The 27,504-nt window shown below is 49.0% G+C and overlaps 1 protein-coding gene across 11 annotated transcripts in view; it reads left to right on the forward strand.

The window, feature by feature from the left end:
- Positions 1–27,504, forward strand: part of LOC134995897 (zinc finger protein 768-like) — a 923,052-nt gene that overhangs the window by 454,270 nt on the left and 441,278 nt on the right. For all 11 annotated transcript variants that reach the window (XM_063951146.1, XM_063951148.1, XM_063951151.1 and 8 more), the window contains 4 exons: positions 24,107–24,207; positions 24,367–24,436; positions 26,539–26,639; positions 26,799–26,868. In XM_063951146.1, coding sequence (XP_063807216.1) covers positions 24,107–24,207; positions 24,367–24,436; positions 26,539–26,639; positions 26,799–26,868 — 342 coding nt within the window. The remainder of the gene's footprint in view (positions 1–24,106; positions 24,208–24,366; positions 24,437–26,538; positions 26,640–26,798; positions 26,869–27,504) is intronic.

Consider the following 27,504-nt stretch of genomic DNA (forward strand, 5'->3'; position numbering starts at 1 on the left):
AGGGTTACAGGTTGGAATTCGAGAAGTCCCCTCCTCGCCGTTTCCTAAAGTCTGCTTTGCCAACGTCTCCCTCCGACAGGGCGACGGTATTGGAGGCCATTCACAAGCTGTATTCTCAGCAGGTGATAGTCAAGGTACCCCTCCTACACCAAGGGTACCTCAGGTTAGTGGTCCAAAACTGTCATTATCAGTTTCAGACGCTGCCGTTTGGATTGTCCACGGCACCCCGGGTCTTTACCAAGGTAATGGCCGAAATGATGATCCTTCTTCGAAGAGAAGGCGTCTTAATTATCCCTTACTTGGACGATCTCCTGATGAGGGCAAGATCCAGAGAACAGCTGGAGGTCGGAGTAGCACTAACCCAAGTAGTGCTCCAACAACACGGGTGGATTCTGAATTTTCCAAAATCCCAACTGATCCCGACGACACGTCTGTTGTTCCTAGGGATGATTCTGGACACTGTTCAGAAAAAGGTATTTCTTCCGGAGGAGAAAGCCAGGGAGTTATCCGATCTAGTCAGGAACCTCCTAAAACCAGGAAAAGTATCTGTGCATCAATGCACAAGAGTCCTGGGAAAAATGGTAGCTTCTTACGAAGCGATTCCATTCGGCAGATTCCATGCACGAACTTTTCAGTGGGATCTGCTGGACAAATGGTCCGGATCGCATCTGCAGATGCATCAGCGGATAAAATTGTCCACAAGGACAAGAGTGTCTCTGCTATGGTGGTTGCAGAGTGCTCATCTGTTAGAGGGCCGCAGATTCGGCATACAGAACTGGGTCCTAGTGACCACGGATGCCAGCCTGAGAGGCTGGGGAGCGGTCACACAGGGAAGAAACTTCCAGGGCGTGTGGTCAAGCCTGGAGACGTCTCTTCACATAAATATACTGGAGCTAAGAGCAATCTACAATGCTCTAAGCCTGGCAAAACCTCTGCTTCAGGGTCAGCCGGTGTTGATTCAGTCGGACAACATCACGGCAGTCGCCCACGTAAACAGACAGGGCGACACAAGAAGCAGGAGGGCAATGGCAGAAGCTGCAAGGATTCTCCGCTGGGCAGAAAATCATGTGTTAGCACTGTCAGCTGTGTTCATCCCGGGAGTGGACAACTGGGAAGCAGACTTCCTCAGCAGACACGATCTGCACCCGGGAGAGTGGGGACTTCATCCAGAAGTCTTCCACATGATTGTGGTCCATTGGGAAAGACCAATGGTGGACATGATGGCGTCCCGCCTCAACAAAAAACTGGACAGGTATTGCGCCAGGTCAAGAGACCCTCAGGCAATAGCTGTAGACGCTCTGGTAACACCATGGGTGTACCAGTCAGTGTATGTGTTTCCTCCTCTGCCTCTCATACCAAAAGTACTGAGAATTATACGGCAAAGGGGAGTAAGAACGATACTCGTGGCTCCGGATTGGCCAAGAAGAACTTGGTACCCGGAACTTCAGGAGATGCTCACGGAAGATCCGTGGCCTCTACCTCTAAGACGGGACCTGCTTCAGCAGGGACCGTGTCTATTCCAAGACTTACCGCGGCTGCGTTTGACGGCATGGCGGTTGAACGCCGAATCCTAAGGGAAAAAGGCATTCCGGAAGAGGTCATCCCTACCCTGGTAAAAGCCAGGAAGGAGGTGACTGCACAACATTATCACCGCATTTGGAGAAAATATGTTGCGTGGTGTGAGGCCAGGAAGGCCCCGACGGAGGAATTTCAACTGGGTCGATTCCTACATTTCCTGCAAACAGGATTGTCTATGGGCCTCAAATTAGGGTCCATTAAGGTTCAAATTTCGGCCCTGTCGATTTTCTTCCAGAAAGAATTGGCTTCAGTTCCTGAAGTCCAGACTTTTGTAAAAGGAGTACTACATATACAGCCCCCGGTTGTGCCCCCAGTGGCACCGTGGGATCTTAATGTAGTTTTGGATTTTCTCAAATCCCATTGGTTTGAGCCACTCAGATCGGTGGATTTGAAATATCTTACATGGAAAGTAACCATGCTACTGGCCCTGGCTTCAGCCAGGAGAGTGTCAGAATTGGCGGCTTTATCGTATAAAAGCCCATATCTGATTTTCCATTCGGACAGGGCAGAACTGCGGACGCGTCCTCACTTTCTGCCTAAGGTGGTTTCAGCGTTTCACCTGAACCAGCCTATTGTGGTGCCTGCGGCTACTAGCGATTTGGAGGATTCCAAGTTGCTGGACGTTGTCAGAGCATTGAAAATATATATTTCAAGGACGGCTGGAGTCAGAAAATCTGACTCGCTGTTTATACTGTATGCACCCAACAAGCTGGGTGCTCCTGCTTCTAAGCAGACGATTGCTCGTTGGATTTGTAGCACAATTCAACTTGCACATTCTGTGGCAGGCCTGCCACAGCCTAAATCTGTCAAGGCCCATTCCACAAGGAAGGTGGGCTCATCTTGGGCGGCTGCCCGAGGGGTCTCGGCATTACAACTCTGCCGAGCAGCTACGTGGTCAGGGGAGAACACGTTTGTAAAATTCTACAAATTTGATACCCTGGCTAAGGAGGACCTAGAGTTCTCTCATTCGGTGCTGCAGAGTCATCCGCGCACTCCCGCCCGTTTGGGAGCTTTGGTATAATCCCCATGGTCCTGACGGAGTCCCAGCATCCACTAGGACGTCAGAGAAAATAAGATTTTACTTACCGATAAATCTATTTCTCGTAGTCCGTAGTGGATGCTGGGCGCCCATCCCAAGTGCGGATTGTCTGCAATACTTGTACATAGTTATTGTTACAAAAAAATCGGGTTGTTATTGTTGTGAGCCGTCTGTTCAGAGGCTCCTACGTTTGTCATACTGTTAACTGGGTTCAGATCACAAGTTGTACGGTGTGATTGGTGTGGCTGGTATGAGTCTTACCCGGGATTCAAAATCCTTCCTTATTGTGTACGCTCGTCTGGGCACAGTATCCTAACTGAGGCTTGGAGGAGGGTCATAGGGGGAGGAGCCAGTACACACCACCTAGTGGTCAAACTTTTAAATTTTGTGCCCTGTCTCCTGCGGAGCCGCTATTCCCCATGGTCCTGACGGAGTCCCAGCATCCACTACGGACTACGAGAAATAGATTTATCGGTAAGTAAAATCTTATTTTACTTAATTTAATTTTCTCTGACGTCCCAGTGGATGCTGGGGACTCCTTAAGGACCATGGGGGATAGACGGCTCCGCAGGAGACTGGGCACATCTAAAGAAAGATTTAGGACTATCTGGTGTGCACTGGCTCCTCCCCCTATGACCCTCCTCCAAGCCCCAGTTAGATTTCTGTGCCCGGCTGAGCTGGATGCACACTAGGGGCTCTCCTGAGCTCCTAGAAGAAAGTATAGTTTAGGTTTTTTATTTTCAGTGAGACCTGCTGGCAACAGGCTCACTGCAACGAGGGACTAAGGGGAGAAGAAGCGAACCTACCTAAGTAGTGGTAGCCTGGGCTTCTTAGGCTACTGGACACCATTAGCTCCAGAGGGATCGAACACAGGACCCGACCTCGTCGTCCGTTCCCGGAGCCGCGCCGCCGTCCCCCTTACAGAGCCAGAAACAAGAAGGTGGTCCGGAAAATCGGCGGCTGAAGACTTCTGTCTTCTCCAAGGTAGCGCACAGCACTGCAGATGTGCGCCATTGCTCCTCATGCACACCACACACTGCGGTCACTGATTGGTGCAGGGCGCTGGGGGCGCCCTGAGCAGCAATAATAACACCTTGGCTGGCAAAACTAACACCATATATAGCCCCAGAGGCTATATAGGTGTATATTAACCCCTGCCAGAAACGATAAAATAGCGGGAGAAAGCCCGCCGGAAAAGGGGCGGAGCCAACTCCCTCAGCGCACTGGCGCCATTATTCCCTCACAGCTTCGCTGGAAGGAAGCTCCCTGGCTCTCCCCTGCAGTCCTGCACTACAGAAAGGGTAAAAAAGAGAGGGGGGGCACAATTTAGGTGCAGTATATATATATTTCTCTGACGTCCTAGTGGATGCTGGGACTCCGTAAGGACCATGGGGAATAGCGGCTCCGCAGGAGACAGGGCACAAGAATAAAAGCTTTAGGATCAGGTGGTGTGCACTGGCTCCTCCCCCTATGACCCTCCTCCAAGCCTCTGTTAGATTTTTGTGCCCGAACGAGAAGGGTGCAGGCTAGGTGGCTCTCCTGAGCTCCTAGAAGAAAGTATATTTTAGGTTTTTTATTTTCAGTGAGTCCTGCTGGCAACAGGCTCACTGCATCGTGGGACTAAGGGGAGAAGAAACGGACTCACCTGCGTGCAGAGTGGATCGGGTTTCTTAGGCTACTGGACATTAGCTCCAGAGGGACGATCACAGGTTCAGCCTGGATGGGTCCCGGAGCCGCGCCGCCGGCCCCCTTACAGAGCCAGAAGAGCGAAGAGGTCCGGTGAAATCGGCGGCAGAAGACGATCCTGTCTTCAGACTAAGGTAGCGCACAGCACCGCAGCTGTGAGCCATTGCTCTCAGCACACTTCACACTCCGGTCACTGAGGGTGCAGGGCGCTGGGGGGGAGCGCCCTGAGACGCAATATAACATGATATACCTTAGATTGGCTAAAGAATACATCACATATAGCTCTGGGGCTATATGGATGTATTTTAACCCCTGCCATTTTTTACAGAAAAAGCGGGAGATAAGGACGTCGTGAAGGGGCGGAGCCTATCTCCTCAGCACACAAGCGCCATTTTCCCTCACAGCTCCGCTGGAAGGACGGCTCCCTGACTCTCCCCTGCAGACTTGCTACTGAATCAGGGTAAAAAAGAGAAGGGGGGGCACTATTGGCAGCTAAAAACTATATAAACAGCAGCTATAAGGGATTAACACTTATATAAGGTTATCCCTGTATATATATATATATAGCGCTTGGTGTGTGCTGGCAGACTCTCCCTCTGTCTCTCCAAAGGGCTTGTGGGGTCCTGTCCTCTATCAGAGCATTCCCGGTGTGTGTGCTGTGTGTCGGTACGTGTGTGTCGACATGTATGAGGAGGAAAATGATGTGGAGGCGGAGCAATTGCCTGGGTTAGTGATGTCACCCCCTAGGGAGTCGACACCTGACTGGATGATCGTATTTAAAGAATTAAGTGATAATGTCAGCACTTTGCAAAGAACGGTTGATGACATGAGACAGCCGGCAAATCAATTAGTGCCTGTCCAGGCGTCTCAGACACCGTCAGGGGCCCTAAAACGCCCGTTACCTCAGTGGGTCGACACAGATCCAGACACAGATACTGAGTCTAGTGTCGACGGTGAGGAGACAAACGTAATGTCCAGTAGGGCCACACGTTACATGATCACGGCAATGAAGGAAGCATTGAACATTTCTGACACTACAAGTACCACAAAGAAGGGTATTATGTGGGGTGTGAAAAAACTACCAATAGTTTTCCCTGAGTCAGATGAGTTAAATGAGGTGTGTGATAAAGCGTGGGTTTCCCCCGACAAAAAAACTGCTAATTTCTAAAAAATTATTGGCACTATATCCTTTCCCGTTAGAGGTTAGGACACGTTGGGAAACACCCCCTAGGGTAGATAAGGCGCTCACACGTTTATCTAAACAAGTAGCGTTACCGTCTCCTGATACGGCCCCCCTCAAAGAACCAGCAGATAGAAGGCTGGAAAATATTCTTAAAAGTATATACACACATACTGGTGTTATACTGCGACCAACAATCGCTTCAGCCTGGATGTGCAGTGCTGGCGTCGCGTGGTCGGATTCCCTGACTGAAAATATTGATACCCTGGATAGGGACAATATACTGTTAACTATAGAGCATTTGAAGGATGCATTACTATATATGCGTGATGCACAGAGGGATATTTGCACCCTGGCATCAAGAGTAAGTGCTATGTCCATTTCTGCCAGAAGAGCGTTATGGACGCGACAGTGGTCAGGCGATGCGGATTCCAAACGACATATGGAAGTATTGCCGTATAAAGGGGAGGAGTTATTTGGGGCTGGTCTATCGGACCTGGTGGCCACGGCAACGGCTGGAAAATCCACCTTTTTACCCCAGGTCACTTCACATCAGCAGAAAAAGACACCGTCTTTTCAAACTCAGTCCTTTCGTTCCCATAAGTACAAGCGAGCTAAAGGCCATTCCTTCCTGCCCCGGGGCAGAGGAAGGGGAAAAAGACTGCACCATGCAGCCGCTTCCCAGGAGCAGAAGCCATCCCCTGCTTCTGCCAAGTCTTCAGCATGACGCTGGGGCTTTACAAGCAGACTCAGACATGGTGGGGGCCCGTCTCAAGAATTTCAACGCGCAGTGGGCTCACTCGCAAGTGGACCCCTGGATTCTACAGGTGGTATCGCAGGGGTACAAACTGGAATTCGAGGCGTTTCCCCCTCGCCGGTTCCTGAAGTCTGCTCTACCAAAGTCTCCCTCCGACAGGGAGGCAGTTTTGGAAGCCATTCACAAGCTGTATTCCCAGCAGGTGATAATCAAGGTACCCCTCCTACAACAGGGAAAGGGGTATTATTCCACGCTGTTTGTGGTACCGAAGCCGGACGGCTCGGTGAGACCAATTTTAAATCTAAAATCCCTGAACACTTACATAAAGAGGTTCAAATTCAAGATGGAATCACTCAGAGCGGTGATAGCAAACCTGGAAGAAGGGGACTATATGGTGTCTCTGGACATCAAGGATGCTTATCTCCACGTCCCAATCTACCCGTCTCACCAAGGGTACCTCAGGTTTGTAGTACAAAACTGTCATTATCAGTTTCAGACGCTGCCGTTTGGGTTGTCCACGGCACCTCGGGTCTTTACCAAGGTAATGGCCGAAATGATGATTCTTCTTCGAAGAAAAGGCATCTTAATTATCCCTTACTTGGACGATCTCCTGATAAGGGCAAGGTCCAGGGAACAGTTAGAAGTCGGAGTAGCACTATCTCAGGTAGTGTTACGTCAGCACGGGTGGATCCTAAATATTCCAAAATCGCAGCTGATTCCAACGACACGTCTACTGTTCCTAGGAATGATTCTGGACACAGTCCAGAAAAAGGTGTTTCTCCCGGAGGAGAAGGCCAGGGAGTTATCCGAGCTAGTCAGGAACCTCCTAAAACCAGACCAGGTGTCAGTGCATCAGTGCACGAGGGTCCTGGGAAAAATGGTGGCTTCTTACGAAGCGATTCCATTCGGAAGATTCCATGCAAGAACGTTTCAGTGGGATCTACTGGACAAATGGTCCGGATCGCATCTTCAGATGCATCAGCGGATAACCCTGTCGACAAGGACAAGGGTGTCTCTTCTGTGGTGGCTGCAGAGTGCTCATCTACTAGAGGGCCGCAGATTTGGCATTCAGGATTGGGTCCTGGTGACCACGGACGCCAGCCTGAGAGGCTGGGGGGCAGTCACACAGGGAAAAAATTTCCAGGGCTTGTGGTCAAGCATGGAAACATCTCTTCATATAAACATTCTGGAACTAAGGGCCATTTACAATGCCCTAAGTCAAGCGAAACCCCTGCTTCAGGGTCAGGCGGTATTGATCCAATCGGACAACATCACGTCAGTCGCCCACGTAAACAGACAGGGCGGCACGAGAAGCAGGAGGGCAATGGCAGAAGCTGCAAGGATTCTTCGCTGGGCGGAAAATCATGTGATAGCTCTGTCAGCAGTGTTCATTCCGGGAGTGGACAACTGGGAAGCAGACTTCCTCAGCAGACACGACCTTCACCCGGGAGAGTGGGGACTTCACCCAGAAGTCTTCCACCTGATTGTAAACCGTTGGGAAAAACCAAAGGTGGACATGATGGCGTCACGTCTAAACAAAAAACTAGACAGATATTGCGCCAGGTCAAGGGACCCTCAGGCAATAGCGGTGGACGCTCTGGTGACACCGTGGGTGTACCAGTCAGTGTATGTGTTCCCTCCTCTGCCTCTCATACCAAAAGTACTGAGAATCATAAGAAGGAGAGGAGTAAGAACGATACTCGTGGTTCCGGATTGGCCAAGAAGGACTTGGTACCCGGAACTTCAAGAGATGCTCACGGAAGACCCGTGGCCTCTACCTCTAAGAAAGGACCTGCTCCAACAGGGGCCTTGTCTGTTCCAAGACTTACCGCGGCTGCGTTTGACGGCATGGCGGTTGAACGCCGGATCCTGAAGGAAAAAGGCATTCCAGATGAAGTCATCCCTACCCTGGTCAAAGCCAGGAAGGATGTAACCGCAAAACATTATCACCGCATTTGGCAAAAATATGTTGCGTGGTGTGAGGCCAAGAAGGCCCCTACAGAGGAATTTCAACTGGGTCGTTTCCTCCATTTCCTGCAAACAGGACTGTCTATGGTCACAACAACACAATTTTTGAGTAGTCCACAAGCGCTACCACATTCTAAACTAATATAGATATATATGTATAAGAATCCTTTCAAGGATCTGAGTCCTCAATGTACACAGGGTGAGCTCCTTCCTCGTGGTTCGCACCTCTGGACTGACCTCCTGTCAATGGGGAATGTTCCTCAAAAGGTTTCTTTTTAGGCCCCTCTGACACGTCTGGTCCCTGGGATCTTACCCCTCCTAGATAAAGGACGCTCACCTTATGCATATGCCCTATGTGCCTTGAAAGGTTTCTTTCCGTCGGTTCGTCTTTATTCAAAAAACCCTCTGTGTATATCTCATCAGGGCAAATCTTATCCCATATATACCCTGCTCACCTTGATATAAGGCCCTATGTGCCTTGAAAGGTTTCTTTCACCATCTGTATTCCACGTTACTTTCTATTCCTCCATTAATCCGCATACAGTGTGAAAGTAAAAGTCCCAAAGTCCGAACTTATATAAGTTCAAAAAATTTATTTCCAACAAAACATAAAAAATTCCATAAAAAGATAACAATCTCTTAAAATATGCCCCTAAACAACAGTGGCCAAAGGTTCATCCCACATTAAGCCCCTTGGAATCCGACAGGGAATAGTAATTTGCCCTGATTTCAACAAAAAAGGTGGATCTTACGAATTCCTTCCAAGATCCCGGTTCCTTTCTGGGGGAAAAAATATGAGAAGACCTTACCACTTGGGGTCAAAAAGTAGTGGCAATAACTACTTTTTGACCCCAAGTGGTAAGGTCTTCTCATATTTTTTCCCCCAGAAAGGAACCGGGATCTTGGAAGGAATTCGTAAGATCCACCTTTTTTGTTGAAATCAGGGCAAATTACTATTCCCTGTCGGATTCCAAGGGGCTTAATGTGGGATGAACCTTTGGCCACTGTTGTTTAGGGGCATATTTTAAGAGATTGTTATCTTTTTATGGAATTTTTTATGTTTTGTTGGAAATAAATTTTTTGAACTTATATAAGTTCGGACTTTGGGACTTTTACTTTCACACTGTATGCGGATTAATGGAGGAATAGAAAGTAACGTGGAATACAGATGGTGAAAGAAACCTTTCAAGGCACATAGGGCCTTATATCAAGGTGAGCAGGGTATATATGGGATAAGATTTGCCCTGATGAGATATACACAGAGGGTTTTTTGAATAAAGACGAACCGACGGAAAGAAACCTTTCAAGGCACATAGGGCATATGCATAAGGTGAGCGTCCTTTATCTAGGAGGGGTAAGATCCCAGGGACCAGACGTGTCAGAGGGGCCTAAAAAGAAACCTTTTGAGGAACATTCCCCATTGACAGGAGGTCAGTCCAGAGGTGCGAACCACGAGGAAGGAGCTCACCCTGTGTACATTGAGGACTCAGATCCTTGAAAGGATTCTTATACATATATATCTATATTAGTTTAGAATGTGGTAGCGCTTGTGGACTACTCAAAAATTGTGTTGTTGTGAATGTAGAGTTGGATGTGGTGTATCCAAGAGTCTTAGTCCAAAGCTGCTCCATAGGCGCAAGTTATATCCTCTCTTATCTATTTTAGGACTGTCTATGGGCCTAAAATTAGGGTTCATTAAGGTTCAAATTTCGGCCCTGTCGATTTTCTTCCAGAAAGAACTGGCTTCAGTACCTGAAGTTCAGACATTTGTAAAAGGGGTACTGCATATACAACCTCCTTTTGTGCCTCCAGTGGCACCTTGGGGTCTCAATGTTGTTTTGAGGTTCCTTAAGTCACATTGGTTTGAACCACTCACCACTGTGGACTTAAAATATCTCACATGGAAGGTGACGATGCTGTTAGCCCTGGCTTCAGCCAGGCGTGTGTCAGAATTGGCGGCTTTATCATATAAAAGCCCTTACTTAATTTTTCATTCTGACAGGGCAGAATTGAGGACTCGTCCTCAATTTCTCCCTAAGGTGGTTTCTGCTTTTCACATGAACCAACCTATTGTGGTGCCTGCGGCTACTAGGGACTTGGAGGACTCCAAGTTACTTGACGTTGTCAGGGCCCTGAAAATATATGTTTCCAGGACGGCGGGAGTCAGAAAGTCTGACTCGCTGTTTATCCTGTATGCACCCAACAAGCTGGGTGCTCCTGCTTCTAAGCAGACTATTGCTCGTTGGATTTGTAGTACAATTCAACTTGCACATTCTGTGGCAGGCCTGCCACAGCCAAAATCTGTGAAAGCCCATTCCACAAGGAAAGTGGGCTCATCTTGGGCGGCTGCCCGAGGGGTCTCGGCTTTACAACTTTGCCGAGCAGCTACTTGGTCAGGGGCAAACACGTTTGCTAAATTCTACAAATTTGATACCCTGGCTGAGGAGGACCTGGAGTTCTCTCATTCGGTGCTGCAGAGTCATCCGCACTCTCCCGCCCGTTTGGGAGCTTTGGTATAATCCCCATGGTCCTTACGGAGTCCCAGCATCCACTAGGACGTCAGAGAAAATAAGATTTTACTTACCGATAAATCTATTTCTCGTAGTCCGTAGTGGATGCTGGGCGCCCATCCCAAGTGCGGATTGTCTGCAATACTTGTACATAGTTATTGTTAACTAAATCGGGTTATTGTTGTTGTGAGCCATCTTTTCAGAGGCTCCTTCGTTGTTATCATACTGTTAACTGGGTTCAGATCACAAGTTGTACGGTGTGATTGGTGTGGCTGGTATGAGTCTTACCCGGGATTCAATATCCTTCCTTATTATGTACGCTCGTCCGGGCACAGTATCCTAACTGAGGCTTGGAGGAGGGTCATAGGGGGAGGAGCCAGTGCACACCACCTGATGCGGAGCCGCTATTCCCCATGGTCCTTACGGAGTCCCAGCATCCACTACGGACTACGAGAAATAGATTTATCGGTAAGTAAAATCTTATTTATAGGCAGCTATAGGGGAAAAAACTCTGTATAGTGATATCCCTGTGTTATATAGCGCTCTGGTGTGTACTGGCATACTCTCCCTCTGTCTCCCCAAAGGGCTTTGTGGGGTCCTGTCCTCTGTAAGAGCATTCCCTGTGTGTCTGCTGTGTGTCGGTACTGCTGTGTCGACATGTATGATGAGGATAATGATGTGGAGGCGGAGCAAATGCCTGTGAATGTGATGTCACCCTCTGCGGGGTCGACACCAGTGTGGATGGACTTATGGAAGGATTTACGTGACAGTGTCAGCTCCTTACATAAAAGGTTTGACGACATAGGACAGCCGGCTACTCAGCTTGTGCCTGTCCAAGCGTCTCAAATGTCATCAGGGGCTATAAAACGCCCGCTACCTCAGATGACAGATACAGATGTCGACACGGATACCGACTCCAGTGTCGACGATGATGAGACGAGTGTACCCTCCAATAGATCCACCCGTTATATGATTGAGGCTATGAAAAATGTATTACACATTTCTGATGATACCCCAGGTACCACAAAAAAGGGTATTATGTTTGGTGAGAAAAAACTACCAGTAGTTTCTCTATCGTCCTAAGTGGATGCTGGGGTTCCTGAAAGGACCATGGGGAATAGCGGCTCCGCAGGAGACAGGGCACAAAAAAGTAAAGCTTTACTAGGTCAGGTGGTGTGCACTGGCTCCTCCCCCTATGACCCTCCTCCAGACTCCAGTTAGATTTTGTGCCCGAACGAGAAGGGTGCAATCTAGGTGGCTCTCCTAAAGAGCTGCTTAGAGAAAGTTTAGTTTAGGTTTTTTTCTTTACAGTGAGTCCTGCTGGCAACAGGATCACTGCAACGTGGGACTTAGGGGGAAAGTAGTAAACTCACCTGCATGCAGAGTGGATTTGCTGCTTGGCTACTGGACACCATTAGCTCCAGAGGGATCGAACACAGGCCCAGCCGTGGAGTCCGGTCCCGGAGCCGCGCCGCCGACCCCCTTGCAGATGCTGAAGCGTGAAGAGGTCCGGAAACCGGCGGCTGAAGACTCCTCAGTCTTCATAAGGTAGCGCACAGCACTGCAGCTGTGCGCCATTTTCCTCTCAGCACACTTCACTGGGCAGTCACTGAGGGTGCAGAGCGCTGGGGGGGGGCGCTCTGAGAGGCAAATATAAACCTTATACAAGGCTAAAAATACCTCACATATAGCCCATAGGGGCTATATGGAGATATTTAACCCCTGCCTGACTGGAAAAATAGCGGGAGAAGAACCCGCCGAAAAAGGGGCGGGGCCTATCTCCTCAGCACACGGCGCCATTTTCTGTCACAGCTCCGCTGGTCAGAACGGCTCCCAGGTCTCTCCCCTGCACTGCACTACAGAAACAGGGTAAAACAGAGAGGGGGGGCACATTAATGGCTATATATATATATATTAAAGCAGCTATAAGGGAGCACTTAATATAAGGATATCCCTTGTATATATAGCGCTTTGTGGTGTGTGCTGGCAGACTCTCCCTCTGTCTCCCCAAAAGGGCTAGTGGGTCCTGTCTTCATTAGAGCATTCCCTGTGAGTTTGCGGTGTGTGTCGGTACGTGGTGTCGACATGTATGAGGACGATATTGGTGTGGAGGCGGAGCAATTGCCAAATATGCAGATGTCACCCCCCAGGGGGTCGACACCAGAATGGATGCCTTTATTTGTGGAATTACGTGATGGTTTATCTTCCCTTAAACAGTCAGTTGAGGACATGAGGCGGCCGGACAATCAATTAATGCCTGTCCAGGCGCCTCAAACACCGTCAGGGGCTGTAAAACGCCCTTTGCCTCAGTCGGTCGACACAGACCCAGACACGGGCACTGATTCCAGTGACGACGGTAGAAATTCAAACGTATTTTCCAGTAGGGCCACACGTTATATGATTTTGGCAATGAAGGAGACGTTACATTTAGCTGATACTACAGATACCGTAAAACAGGGTATTATGTATGGTGTGAAAAAACTACAAACAGTTTTTCCTGAATCAGAAGAATTAAATGACGTGTGTGATGAAGCGTGGGTTGCTCCTGATAAAAAGTTGATAATTTCAAAAAAGTTATTGGCATTATACCCTTTCCCGCCAGAGGTTAGGGCGCGCTGGGAAACACCCCCTAAGGTGGACAAGGCGCTCACACGCTTATCCAAACAAGTGGCGTTACCCTCTCCTGAGACGGCCGCACTTAAGGATCCATCAGATAGAAAGATGGAAGTTATTCAAAAGAATATATACACACATGCAGGTGTTATACTACGACCAGCTATAGCAACTGCCTGGATGTGCAGTGCTGGAGTAGTTTGGTCAGAATCCCTGATTGAAAATATTGATACCCTAGATAGGGACAATGTTTTACTGTCGTTAGAACAAATAAAGGATGCATTTATCTATATGCGTGATGCACAGAGGGATATTTGCACACTGGCATCTCGGATGAGTGCTATGTCCATTTCAGCCAGAAGAGCCTTATGGACACGACAGTGGACAGGCGATGCGGATTCAAAACGTCACATGGAGGTTTTGCCGTATAAAGGGGAGGAGTTATTTGGAGTTGGTCTATCAGACTTGGTGGCCACGGCTACTGCCGGGAAATCCACTTTTTTACCTCAAGTCACTCCCCAACAGAGAAAGGCACCGACCTTTCAACCGCAGCCTTTTCGCTCCTACAAAAATAAGAGAGCAAAGGGCTTGTCGTACCTGCCACGAGGCAGAGGAAGAGGGAAGAGACACCAACAGGCAGCTCCTTCCCAGGAACAGAAGCCCTCCCCGGCTCCTGCAAAAACCTCAGCATGACGCTGGGGCCTCTCAAGCGGACTCGGGGACAGTGGGGGGCCGTCTCAAAAATTACAGCGCGCAGTGGGCTCACTCGCAGGTAGACCCCTGGATCCTGCAGATAATATCTCAGGGGTACAGGTTGGAATTAGAGACGGATCCTCCTCATCGTTTCCTGAAGTCTGCCTTACCAACCGTCTCTTCCGAAAGGGAGAGGGTGTTGGAAGCCATTCACAAGCTGTACGCTCAGCAGGTGATAGTCAAAGTACCCCTATTACAACAAGGAAAGGGGTATTATTCCACTCTATTTGTGGTACCGAAGCCGGATGGCTCGGTAAGGCCTATTCTAAATCTGAAGTCCTTGAACCTCTACATAAAAAAGTTCAAGTTCAAGATGGAGTCACTCAGAGCAGTGATAGCGAACCTGGAAGAAGGGGACTTTATGGTATCCTTGGACATCAAGGATGCGTATCTACACGTTCCGATTTACCCCGCACACCAGGGGTACCTCAGGTTCATTGTTCAAAACTGTCACTATCAGTTTCAGACGCTGCCGTTCGGATTGTCCACGGCGCCTCGGGTCTTTACCAAGGTAATGGCCGAGATGATGATTCTTCTTCGAAGAAAAGGCGTATTAGTTATCCCATACTTGGACGATCTCCTAATAAGGGCAAGGTCCAGAGAACAGCTGGAGACAGCTTTAGCACTATCTCAAGAGGTGCTAAGACAACACGGGTGGATTCTGAATATTCCAAAATCCCATTTAATCCCGACAACTCGTCTGCTGTTCCTAGGAATGATTCTGGACACGGTTCAGAAAAAGGTTTTCCTTCCAGAGGAAAAAGCCAAGGAGTTATCCGATCTGGTCAGGAACCTCCTAAAACCAGGAAAAGTGTCAGTACATCAATGCACAAGAGTCCTGGGAAAAATGGTGGCTTCTTACGAAGCAATTCCATTCGGCAGATTCCATGCAAGAATATTCCAAAGGGATCTGTTGGACAAATGGTCAGGGTCGCATCTGCAGATGCACCTGCGAATAACCCTGTCACCAAAGACAAGGGTGTCACTTCTGTGGTGGTTGCAGAAGGCTCACCTATTAGAAGGCCGCAGATTCGGCATTCAGGATTGGATCCTGGTGACCACGGACGCCAGCCTGAGAGGCTGGGGAGCAGTCACACAAGGAAGAAACTTCCAGGGAGTATGGACGAGTCTGGAAAAGTCTCTTCACATAAACATTCTGGAACTAAGAGCAATCTACAATGCTCTAAGCCAGGCGGAACTTCTCCTGCAAGGAAAGCCGGTGTTGATTCAGTCGGACAACATCACGGCGGTCGCCCATGTAAACAGGCAGGGCGGCACAAGAAGCAGGAGTGCAATGGCAGAAGCTGCCAAGATTCTTCGCTGGGCGGAGAATCACGTGATAGCACTGTCAGCAGTGTTCATCCCGGGCGTGGACAACTGGGAAGCAGACTTCCTCAGCAGACACGATCTTCATCCGGGAGAGTGGGGTCTACATCCAGAAGTCTTCAACATGTTAATAGACCGTTGGGAAAGACCAATTGTAGACATGATGGCGTCTCGCCTCAACAAGAAACTGGACAAATATTGCGCCAGGTCAAGAGATCCACAGGCAATAGCTGTGGACGCACTGGTAACTCCTTGGGTGTACCAGTCAGTGTATGTGTTTCCTCCTCTGCCGCTCATACCAAAGGTATTGAAGATCATACGGCAAAGAAGAGTAAGAACAATACTAGTGGTTCCGGATTGGCCGAGAAGGACTTGGTATCCGGAACTTCAAGAGATGCTCACGGACGAACCGTGGCCTCTACCTCTGAGAAGGGACCTGCTACAGCAGGGTCCCTGTCTTTTTCAAGACTTACCGCGGCTGCGTTTGACGGCATGGCGGTTGAACGCCAGATCCTAAAAGGGAAAGGCATTCCAGAAGAAGTCATTCCTACCTTGATTAAGGCACGGAAGGAAGTCACCGTGAAACATTATCACCGCATTTGGCGAAAATATGTAGCGTGGTGCGAGGATCGGAGGGTTCCGACGGAGGAATTCCAACTGGGTCGTTTCCTACATTTCCTGCAATCAGGATTATCTATGGGTCTCAAATTGGGATCCATTAAGGTTCAAATTTCGGCCCTGTCAATATTCTTCCAAAAAGAATTGGCCTCTGTCCCTGAGGTCCAGACTTTTGTCAAGGGAGTACTGCATATACAGCCTCCTGTGGTGCCTCCGGTGGCACCGTGGGATCTAAATGTAGTTTTAGATTTCCTCAAATCCCATTGGTTTGAACCATTGAAAAAGGTGGATTTGAAATATCTCACATTGAAAGTGACTATGTTACTAGCCCTGGCCTCTGCCAGGAGAGTATCTGAATTGGCGGCTTTATCTTATAAAAGTCCTTATCTAATCTTCCATTCGGATAGGGCAGAACTGCGGACTCGTCCGCATTTTCTCCCTAAAGTGGTATCAGCATTTCATCTGAACCAACCTATTGTGGTGCCTGCGGCCACTAGCGACTTGGAGGACTCCAAGTTGTTGGACGTTGTCAGAGCCTTAAAAATATACATTGCAAGGACGGCTGGAGTCAGAAAATCTGACTCGCTGTTTATATTGTATGCACCCAACAAGTTGGGCGCACCTGCTTCTAAGCAGTCGATTGCTCGTTGGATTTGTAACACAATTCAACTTGCACATTCTGTGGCAGGCCTGCCACAGCCTAAAACTGTAAAAGCCCACTCCACAAGGAAGGTGGGCTCATCTTGGGCGGCTGCCCGAGGGGTCTCGGCATTACAACTCTGCCGAGCAGCTACGTGGTCGGGGGAGAACACGTTTGTAAAATTTTACAAATTTGATACCCTGGCAAAGGAGGACCTGGAGTTCTCTCATTCGGTGCTGCAGAGTCATCCGCACTCTCCCGCCCGTTTGGGAGCTTTGGTATAATCCCCATGGTCCTTTCAGGAACCCCAGCATCCACTTAGGACGATAGAGAAAATAAGAATTTACTTACCGATAATTCTATTTCTCGGAGTCCGTAGTGGATGCTGGGCGCCCATCCCAAGTGCGGATTATCTGCAATACTTGTACATAGTTATTGTTAACTAATTCGGGTTATTGTTAAGGAGCCATCTTTAAGAGGCCCTTTCTGTTGTCATACTGTTAACTGGGTTTAGATCACAAGTTGTACGGTGTGATTGGTGTGGCTGGTATGAGTCTTACCCGGGATTCAAAATGCCTCCCTTATTGTGTATGCTCGTCCGGGCACAGTACCTAACTGGAGTCTGGAGGAGGGTCATAGGGGGAGGAGCCAGTGCACACCACCTGACCTAGTAAAGCTTTACTTTTTTGTGCCCTGTCTCCTGCGGAGCCGCTATTCCCCATGGTCCTTTCAGGAACCCCAGCATCCACTACGGACTCCGAGAAATAGAATTATCGGTAAGTAAATTCTTATTTTTTCCTGCATCTGACGAATTAAATGAGGTGTGTGAGGAAGCGTGGACTTCCCCAGATAAGAAATTGATCATTTCTAAACGGTTAATGGCTGCGTACCCTTTCCCGCCAGAGGATAGGTCACGCTGGGAAACACCCCCTAGGGTAGATAAAGCGCTGACACGCTTATCAAAGAAGGTGGCACTACCGTCTCCGGATACGGCCGCCCTAAAAGAACCTGCTGATAGAAAGCAGGAAAGTACCCTAAAAGTTATACACACACACTGGCATTATATTGAGACCCGCTATTGCATCAGCTTGGATGTGCAGTGCTGCTGCTGCGTGGTCCGACTCCCTGTCGGAAAACATTGATACCATGGATAGGGACAATATTTTGCTAACGATTGACCATATAAAAGACGCGGTCTTATACATGCGTGATGCACAGAGGGATATTTGCCGGCTGGCATCAAAAATAAGCGCTATGTCCATTGCCGCCAGACGGGGGTTATGGACTAGGCAATGGTCAGGTGATGCCGACTCCAAGCGGCACATGGAAGTTTTACCCTATAAAGGGGTGGAACTTTTTGGGGAAGGTCTTTCAGACCTCTTTTCCACAGCTACTGCTGGGAAATCGACTTTTTTGCCACAGGCTACCCCACAGCAAAAGAAAGCACCGTATTATCAGGTACAGTCCTTTCGACCCCAGAAAAATAAGCGGGCTAGAGGCTCATCTTTTCTGCCGAGGGGCAGAGGAAGGGGGAAAAAGCTGCAGCACACAGCTAGTTCCCAGGAGCAGAAGTCCTCCCCTGCGTCCGGTAAGTCCACAGCATGACGCTGGGGCTGTTCAGGCGGAATCGGGAACGGTGGGGGCACGTCTCAGGTTTTTCAGCACACAGTGGGCTCTCTCACAGGTGGATCCCTGGGTCCTTCAAGTGGTATCTCAGGGGTACAGGCTGGAATTCGAGACGTCTCCCCCCCGCCGTTTCCTAAAATCTGCCTTGCCGGCAACTCCCTCTGCCAGGGAGGCAGTGTTGGTGGCTATTCAAAAACTGTATTCACAGAAATTGATTGTCAAGGTACCCCTCCTTCAGCAAGGAAAGGGTTACTACTCCACAATGTTTGTGGTACCGAAACCGGACGGTTCGGTGAGACCCATCTTAAATTTAAAAGCCTTGAACACTTATATCAAAAGGTTCAAGTTCAAGATGGAATCGCTCAGGGCGGTTATTGCGAGCCTGGAGGAGGGGGATTACATGGTATCCCTGGACATCAAGGATGCGTACCTGCATGTCCCCATTTACCCTCCGCACCAGGAGTACCTCAGATTTGTGGTACAGGACTTTCACTATCAGTTCCAGACGCTGCCATTTGGGTTATCCACGGCACCGAGGGTCTTTACCAAGGTAATGGCCGAAATGATGATACTCCTTCGCAAGAAGGGAGTTTTAATTATCCCGTACTTGGACGATCTCCTGATAAAGGCGAGGTCCAAAGAACAGTTGATAGTGGGGTTGGCACTTTCTCAGGAAGTGCTACAACAGCACGGCTGGATTCTAAACATTCCAAAGTCACAGCTGGTCCCGACGACACGTCTTCTGTTCCTGGGAATGATTCTGGGCACAGACCAGAAAAAAGTGTTTCTTCCACTGGAAAAAGCCGAGTAATTGTCATCTCTGGTCAGAGACATCCTAAAACCAGGAAAAGTGTCGGTACATCAATGCACACGAGTCCTGGGAAAAATGGTAGCTTCGTACGAAGCAATTCCATTCTGAAGGTTCCACGCAAGGACGTTCCAGTGGGACCTGTTGGACAAATGGTCCGGGTCCCATCTCCAGATGCAACAGCGGATAACCCTATCGGCCAGAACCAGGGTGTCGCTGCTGTGGTGGCTGCAGAGGGCTCATCTACTAGAGGGCCGCAGATTCGGAATACAGGACTGGGTCCTGGTGACCACGGATGCCAGCCTTCGGGGCTGGGGGGCAGTCACAAAGGGAAGAAATTTCCAAGGACTGTGGTCAGATCAGGAGATTTCTCTTCACATAAATATCCTGGAGCTAAGGGCCATTTACAATGCCCTAAGCCAGGCAAGACCCCTGCTTCAAAACCAGCCGGTACTGATCCAGTCAGACAACATCACGGCGGTCGCCCATGTAAACAGACAGGGCGGCACGAGAAGCAGGATGGCAGAAGTCTTCCAAATGCTGGTCAACCGGTGGGAAAAACCACAGGTAGACATGATGGCGTCCCGCCTCAACAAGAAGTTGACAAGATATTGCGCCCGGTCAGGAGACCCTCAGGCGATAGCGGTGGACGCTGTAGTGACACCATGGGTGTATCAGTCGGTTTATGTGTTTCCTCCTCTACCTCTCATACCCAAGGTACTGAGAATAATAAGAAGGCGAGGTGTGAAAACCATACTCGTGGTTCCGGATTGGCCAAGAAGAGCTTGGTACCCGGAACTTAAAGAGATGCTTACAGAGGACCCTTGGCCTCTGCCGCTCAGACAAGACCTGCTGCAGCAGGGACCCTGTCTGTTCCAAGACTTACCGCGGCTGCGTTTGACGGCATGGCGGTTGAACACCGGATCCTGAAGGAAAAGGGTATTCCGGAGGTCATCAAAGCCAGGAAGGATGTCACCGCAAGACATTATCACCGCATTTGGCGAAGATATGTTGCTTGGTGTGAGGCCATGAAGGCCCCGACGGAGGAATTTCACCTGGGTCGATTCCTGCACTTCCTGCAAGCAGGGGTGACGTTGGGCCTCAAATTGGGGTCCATAAAGGTCCAGATTTCGGCTCTGTCGATTTTCTTCCAAAAAGAACTGGCTTCACTGCTTGAAGTTCAGACTTTTGTAAAAGGAGTACTGCATATTCAGCCTCCTTTTGTGCCCCCAGTGGCACCTTGGGATCTCAATGTGGGTTTGGCATTCCTGAAATCACATTGGTTCGAACCACTTAAGACTGTGGATTTAAAATATCTCACGTGGAAAGTGGTCATGCTGTTGGCCCTGGCGTCGGCCAGGCGGGTTTCAGAATTGGCGGCTTCGTCTTGAAAAAGCCCTTATCTGATTTTCCATATGGATAGGGCAGAATTGAGGACTCGTCCTCAGTTTCTCCCAAAGGTGGTCTCAGCTTTTCACTTGAACCAACCTATTGTGGTGCCTGCGGCTACTAGGGACTTGGAGGATTCCAAGTTGCTGGACGTAGTCAGGGCCCTAAAAATTTATGTTTCCAGGACGGCTGGAGTCAGAAAGACTGACTCGCTGTTTATCCTGTATGCACCCACCAAGCTGGGTGCTCCTGCTTCTAAGCAGTCTATTGCGCGCTGGATTTGTAGCACTATTCAGCTGGCGCATTCTGCGGTGGGACTACCGCAGCCTAAGTCTGTAAAAGCCCATTCCACACGGAAGGGGGCTCATCTTGGGCGGCTGCCCGAGGGGTCTCGGCTTTACAACTTTGCCGAGCAGCTACTTGGTCGGGGGCAAACACGTTTGCAAAATTCTACAAATTTGATACCCTGGCTGAGGAGGACCTGGAATTCTCTCATTCGGTGCTGCAGAGTCATCCGCACTCTCCCGCCCGTTTGGGAGCTTTGGTATAATCCCCATGGTCCTTACGGAGTCCCCAGCATCCACTAGGACAGGGCTGGCCAAACCGGTCCTCGAGATCTACCAACGGTTCTTGTTTTCCAGGCCTCCTGGAGATCTGTAGAATTGTCAGTTAGGAATGAATGCAGCACATCTTAATTAGTAATGACTACACCTGTGCACCAGCTAGGTGGTCTGGAAAATGTGTACTGTTGGTAGATCTCGAGGACTGGTTTGGCCACCCCTGCTTTAGGACGTCAGAGAAAATAAGATTTTACTCACCGGTAAATCTATTTCTCGTAGTCCGTAGTGGATGCTGGGCGCCCATCCCAAGTGCAGATTGTCTACAATACCTGTACATAGTTATTGTTACAAAAATCGGGTTTTGTTGTGAGCCATCTCTTCAGAGGCTCCATTTGTTATCATACTGTTAACCGGGGTTCCTATCACGTGTTATATGGTGTGATTGGTGTGGCTGGTATGAGTCTTACCCGGGATTCAAAAATCCTTCCTTATTGTGTCAGCTCTTCCGGGCACAGTTCCTAACTGAGGCTTGGAGGAGGGTCATAGGGGGAGGAGCCAGTGCACACCAGATAGTCCTAAATCTTTCTTTAGATGTGCCCAGTCTCCTGCGGAGCCGTCTATTCCCCATGGTCCTTACGGAGTCCCCAGCATCCACTACGGACTACGAGAAATAGAATTACCGGTGAGTAAATTCTTATTTTTTTTCTGCATTGCTCAATAAGAAACTTTTGGTCTAAGGGTGCCGTGAAAAAAATTCTGATACTTTAGGGTGCCGTGACTCAAAAAAGTTTGGGAACCACTGGTATTTAAATACTGTCGTTAAATATTACAATTAATATTAACTTCCAACGTACTGTTATGTACTAAACATTACATCTGTTATTCAATAGAAGACCGTATATGTAGATATATAGTGGTCCGATAGCAGCAGTGTCAGAGCAGGTGATAATTAGCTGTACAGTGATAAAGATAATATTTACAGATTTATTTATTTATTTAAAAAAAAATAAAATTTCCCCTCATTGTGTATGCTGTAACCGTGGGGTATAGAGGGGGCTATGGGAGCACATGCACTGTGTTGGTGCTGGAATCGTGGGGTATATAGGTGGTTGTAGGAGCACAAAGCATATTGTGGGCACTGGAACCGTGGGGTATAGAGGTGGCGGAAGCAGTGCCAGCACATCATGGATGCAGGATCGTGGCGTATAGAGGTGACTGTAGGTGTGTAGGCACTGTGTGGATGCTGTAACCGTAGGGTATAAATGTTGCTGTAGGAGCGCAAGCCCTATTGTGGGCGCTGGAAACTTGGGGTATAGAGGTGGCTATAGGAGCGCGGGTACTGTATGGACGCTGGAACCGTGGGGTAGAGGGATGGCTGTAGGAGATCGGGCACTGTGTGGATGCTGGAGCTGTGGGGTATAGAGGTGGCTGTAGGAGAGCGAGCACTGTATGGATGCTGGAACTGTGGGTTATAGAGGTGGCTGTAGGACCGCAGGCACTGTGTGTATGCTGGAACTGTGGGGTATAGAGGTGGCTGTAGGAGAGTGGGCACTGTGTGGATGCTGGAACTGTGGGGTATAGAGGTGGCTGTAGAAGAGTGGGCACTGTGTGTATGCTGGAACTGTGGGATATACAGGTGGCTGTTGGACCGCAGGCACTGTGTGTACGCGGGAACTGTGGGGTATAGAGGTGGCTGTAGGAGAGTGGGCACTGTGTGCATGCTGGAACTGTGGGGTATAGAACTGGCTGTAGGAAAGCAGGCACTGTGTGGATGCTGGAACTGTGGGGTATAGAGGTGGCTGTAGGATTGAGGGCATTCTGACAGGGTGGCCTCAACACATCAATAAATAAATGATGGGGGTTTGTTTAGTGAATTGGCCAATGCACAGAAGCCTGCAAACCGATCGCCAAGGTGCCCCACCTTCATGCAGGTCATACACTATTACAGAGTCTTAAAACCTGGCAACTGTCTCACACATCATATGCCTGCTAGGTTTAATAACTAGGTGACTAGTGTACCTGTAAAAGCCATAAGGTGTGCGGCAGGTGCACATTAAACCTAGCAGGCATATGATGTGTGAAACAGTTGCCAGGTTTTAAGACTCTGTAATAGTGTAGGACCTGCATGAAGGTGGGGCACCTTGGCGATCGGTTTGCATTGGCCAATTCACCGACTAAACCCCCATTTTCGTCTCCCTCCTCTCTCAAGATTCATGCCACGGTGCCATAAAGAAAGAGTACAGCAAGTCCAGTAAAGGCACTCAGGTGGTCTTAAAGAAATGTAATTCAGGAGACAGCAGCTTTGCAGCAACGTTTCGGGATTTATTTCCCTTCGTCAGGCATCATACACAGTCACTATAATAACAGTATATTTACTGTAAATGACATGTATTGCACATGAAAACATATAAAACAAACAGAACAGTGACCTGCAGTAATGTAACTCCTGTAGCACATGTATTAGTGCAGCTGAGAGATGTCCTGGGGCTGGATGTTGGGTCAGGGACATGAGGGAACTACAGTAGATCAGCGGACCTGTGGTAGGGTCCTGTGTGGTGAGTGGTCCGGTGTGTGTGTGTGTGAGGGGCCATCTCCCTTATACAGGCGGCAACCTGTACTGACGGCAGCACCTGATTGGTTCGTGGTATATGTACACGCTTTCCTTTACTCCAGCACGTTTGGGGCTATCTTACATAGCAGCGGCATCTAGGGTCTTCTTTACAGCACAGGACAGCCGGGGGATGGCTGAGTGTTAGGTCTTATCTGTAGGTACCAGAGGTACAGCAGGTGCAGGCGTCTTGCCTGGGCGAGTAGTGTAACATGGGGCATTTCTGCCATTGTCTATACACTTACACAAGTTACTATGCGGTAATTGTGGCCACTGTTCCTGTAACAAGTCCAGGCTGAGTCAGTGTGTGACCTACATGTAACCTTGTACTCGGTGGCAGGCGGTGGTCTCCTCATTACTCAGTAGGGAAGTCCTCACCTCCCCACTGACTGTACATAGAATCACTATACTTACTGTAATGTAATGTTCTGTATCCATTCCCCGCAGGTGGGTGCAGCTCTAGAACTCCCGCAGACCCCTGTGAGACCCCTCTGTACTCTCCGGGCTGTATAGAGGAAGAGAACAGGACTGTGACACAGGAATATCAGGTAGAGGAACCTGCTCTGACCTCTCCTCCTCGCACATCCGCTCCTCACATTGCAGGATATTGTGTTATTCCCATGTCCCCGCCCTATGTGTGTCCTATAGAGATGTCCCGTGTAACGTGTGGGTGGGACACGTATGTGACACATGTTCTTGTATGACAGGATGAGCCGGGACACGTGATATATCACCGGCAGTGTAAGGAAGAGGCCGTTCCTGCTGAGATCAGCCCAGGTGAGAGAGACGCAGACGCTCTGGGGATATAATATTGCTGTATGGGGAGAAGTATTTATATTACTGGAGATATGGCTTATATGTGATGTTACATACATGGGAGGGAAGAGCAGCTTATCTCAGCGCTATAACATGGAACACATGACAAGATACTGAGACAGTTGTACATCACAGCCGCCATCTTTACCATGCAGTGACACGTCTCTTCATTCTGATGTCACCGCGCCGCACACAGAGGTTTAGGAACCTGGTGACCCCAACTAGACACCTTCTGTATAACCAGCCGCACTGACTGCTGGGGGTGCCCTCTATACCTGAGACCATTCCCAGCGCTGCAGGTCTCTGGGGCGTCTCTGACATTTGCATATTCATTAGCTTTATAATGATTTGTTATTAATAATACTAATAATAATGTTACTGCTTTTGTTGCCTTAGACTGGGTACACAGTAGGCAATATGTTGTCAGATCTGGCAGATCAAACCGACATGTTGGGCACATTGTCTAGTGTGTACCCACTAATGCATGCTACCTCTGGTTGCTGGCTGCGTCACCCCGTCTAGCATTCTGCACACCCGACAGAACGCCCTGGTAAATACAGTTGTAATGCGTCCGTGAACGATAGATCACTTGATATATCATTAAATATTGACCCATCTTAAAGCACAACTGAGCCAATTCCCCAGTGTACAAGCCAGAAGACATTACACACATGTACACGTAACATATTACACGCACACTGACTGATTCAGGTGTGGCTCAGTTTGGTGACGTATCTTGTGTGTTATCGCCGGTGTGTAATGTACACAAGTAGCGCACTGCAGGGATGTACACAATCAGTCACATCTCCCTTGTGGCACAGGTCAGTGAGGGCTGTGAGGATACCGGGTGTTAGATTCGGAGTTTGCTAAGTGTTCCCAGATCCTTAGGTTCAGCAATCACACAGGAGCGGAGGAGAGGGGGTACAATGGCACCTTTACTGCACATATAACACACCCACAACCAGTGCAATATAATAGTTTATAACCAGTATCCTATCCCCCATGAAGTGTATAGCAGACCAGAGGCAGCACAGTTCTGTATCTCACTATGTAGCAGAGAGAGACCAGATGGTATAAGGGTAATCCAATAGTAAGGGGCACTGCCCTGTGTCTGTCTCTGTTTTGAGGGTCCACCCACTCTGACAAGCTCTTTGCAAGTGTGGTTGGCCCTGGGTCTCGGGTTCCTTTGCTCCAACAGTCACACCGAATTCTACAACCATTGAGCTACTCTGGATGGAGCGATGCCCTGACTATGTCCTCAGATGTGATACAGCTTTTCCAGCAGTCCAGCAGAATGTCTCCCGTGTAGAGATCAATATCTCATCCTAGACCGGATCTAAATACAGTCTAGCTGATCTTTTGCTGCTCCTTTTATTAAGTCCCCAGTACCCACAGGAGTAGTCCTGCCTATCAGGTCCAAGGGGTGGTGGTCTCTGCTTTCTGGAGATGGGAAGGAGGAAGGTTCTGTGCAGTTACCGCCTGCTGATCCCCTGCCACAGAGTCTAGCACAGTCCTAGGGGAGAACAGTAGGTGCTGGTGGAGTTATCCTTCCTCCAGATCTCAGATAGGGCCCAGTCACTCCCAGCATTACCCCTGACGCTGTGTGACATGCAGGGACGTCACCTGTTACTTCCTGCCTGGGAAATCCTGGTAATCAGGGGGTGAGATAGGGCATACCACCGGGCGGCATGTAAGAAGGTAAGAGCCCAGTGGTGCCCTCTAAGAGATCAGTAGTGCAATCCCCGGGTAACACATGAGACATCACAAATATTCCCATACCATAGTCTCAGTGTAATGTAGTCCTGTGCAAGTACCGTTAGGGGGTAGTAGTACAATACCCCCTCCCCTGGTCTCATCACAGTAAGTATAACAATCTACATTTCCCCGTCGCTGCTGACTGCGGCGCTGCAGGAGAATGGACCATTAGCAGTGATCGGGATAAGGTTTTATTTGCAGGACTTTGGTTCTATGTTACTCCGCCATATCCGTCACTATAATGTGTGTGTATCAGCTGAGGTCGTCTTCTGCGTTATCATTTATACATCTGTGTCCATTCCCCACAGGTGGCTGTAACCCTACACACCCCGCAGACCCATGTGACACCCCTCTCTATACTCCGGGGTGTATGGGAGAAGAGAACAGGATGATCAGCCAGGATTATCAGGTAGAGGAACCTGCTCTGACCTCTCCCAGCTCCTCACATGCCTCACATTGCAGGATCTTGTGTTATTCCCATGTCCCCGCCCTGTGTGTGACTCCTATAGAGATGTCCCGTGTAACGTGTGGGTGGGACACGTATGTGACACATGTTCTTGTATGACAGGCTGTGCCAGGAGACGGGATGTGTTACCAGCAATGTAAAGAAGAGGACGTTCCTGCTGAGATCAGATCAGGTGAGAGATACAGACATACAGACAGTACTGTCATACAGGTGATATGTACAGAGGTCTCTGTGGTCTGGGGTTCTCATGTAGCATCATGCTGGCTCTAAGGATTTCCTGTGATAATGACAATATAGACGGGTGTAGGAACATCTCCAATCCAACGTATAACCCCCACTGTGACCCAGCGGTGCGTAGGGTGTAATATATGGGGGTGAGTAAATTACAGGTGGAGCCATGCTCATCTTGGCTTCTCTGCTGCACCTAGGCGCACCAAGGCTTATTAGCATAAGACCATCTATTGTTCTCAGCTGCAATACAATACAGAGAGAACAATACAGCAGTACTCCTGTTACTTACTCCAATTAAAGGAAAAGATGAAGATGGCTCCATCTGTACATTAGTATGGTATATACACAAGGGTCTGAAAACCTCTGGGTACCAGTAACGGGCACTAAATAAATGTGAGTGTTAGGAGTGTGATCATATTACTGAATAGTAAATATATCTGCAATAACTGGGGAAGGTGGGGGAGGGTGTGTAAGGTAATTACCATATTATATAGTAGTTATCACAGCAGCCTCAGTGGTGTTGAATCTGTTTTTGAAGTGGGTGGGCACACAGATCAGTCGCTGGTGGGTAACAGGG

This window comes from Pseudophryne corroboree, chromosome 2 (assembly GCF_028390025.1).
Source record: "Pseudophryne corroboree isolate aPseCor3 chromosome 2, aPseCor3.hap2, whole genome shotgun sequence".
In the NCBI taxonomy this organism is placed as follows: Eukaryota; Metazoa; Chordata; class Amphibia; order Anura; family Myobatrachidae; genus Pseudophryne; species Pseudophryne corroboree.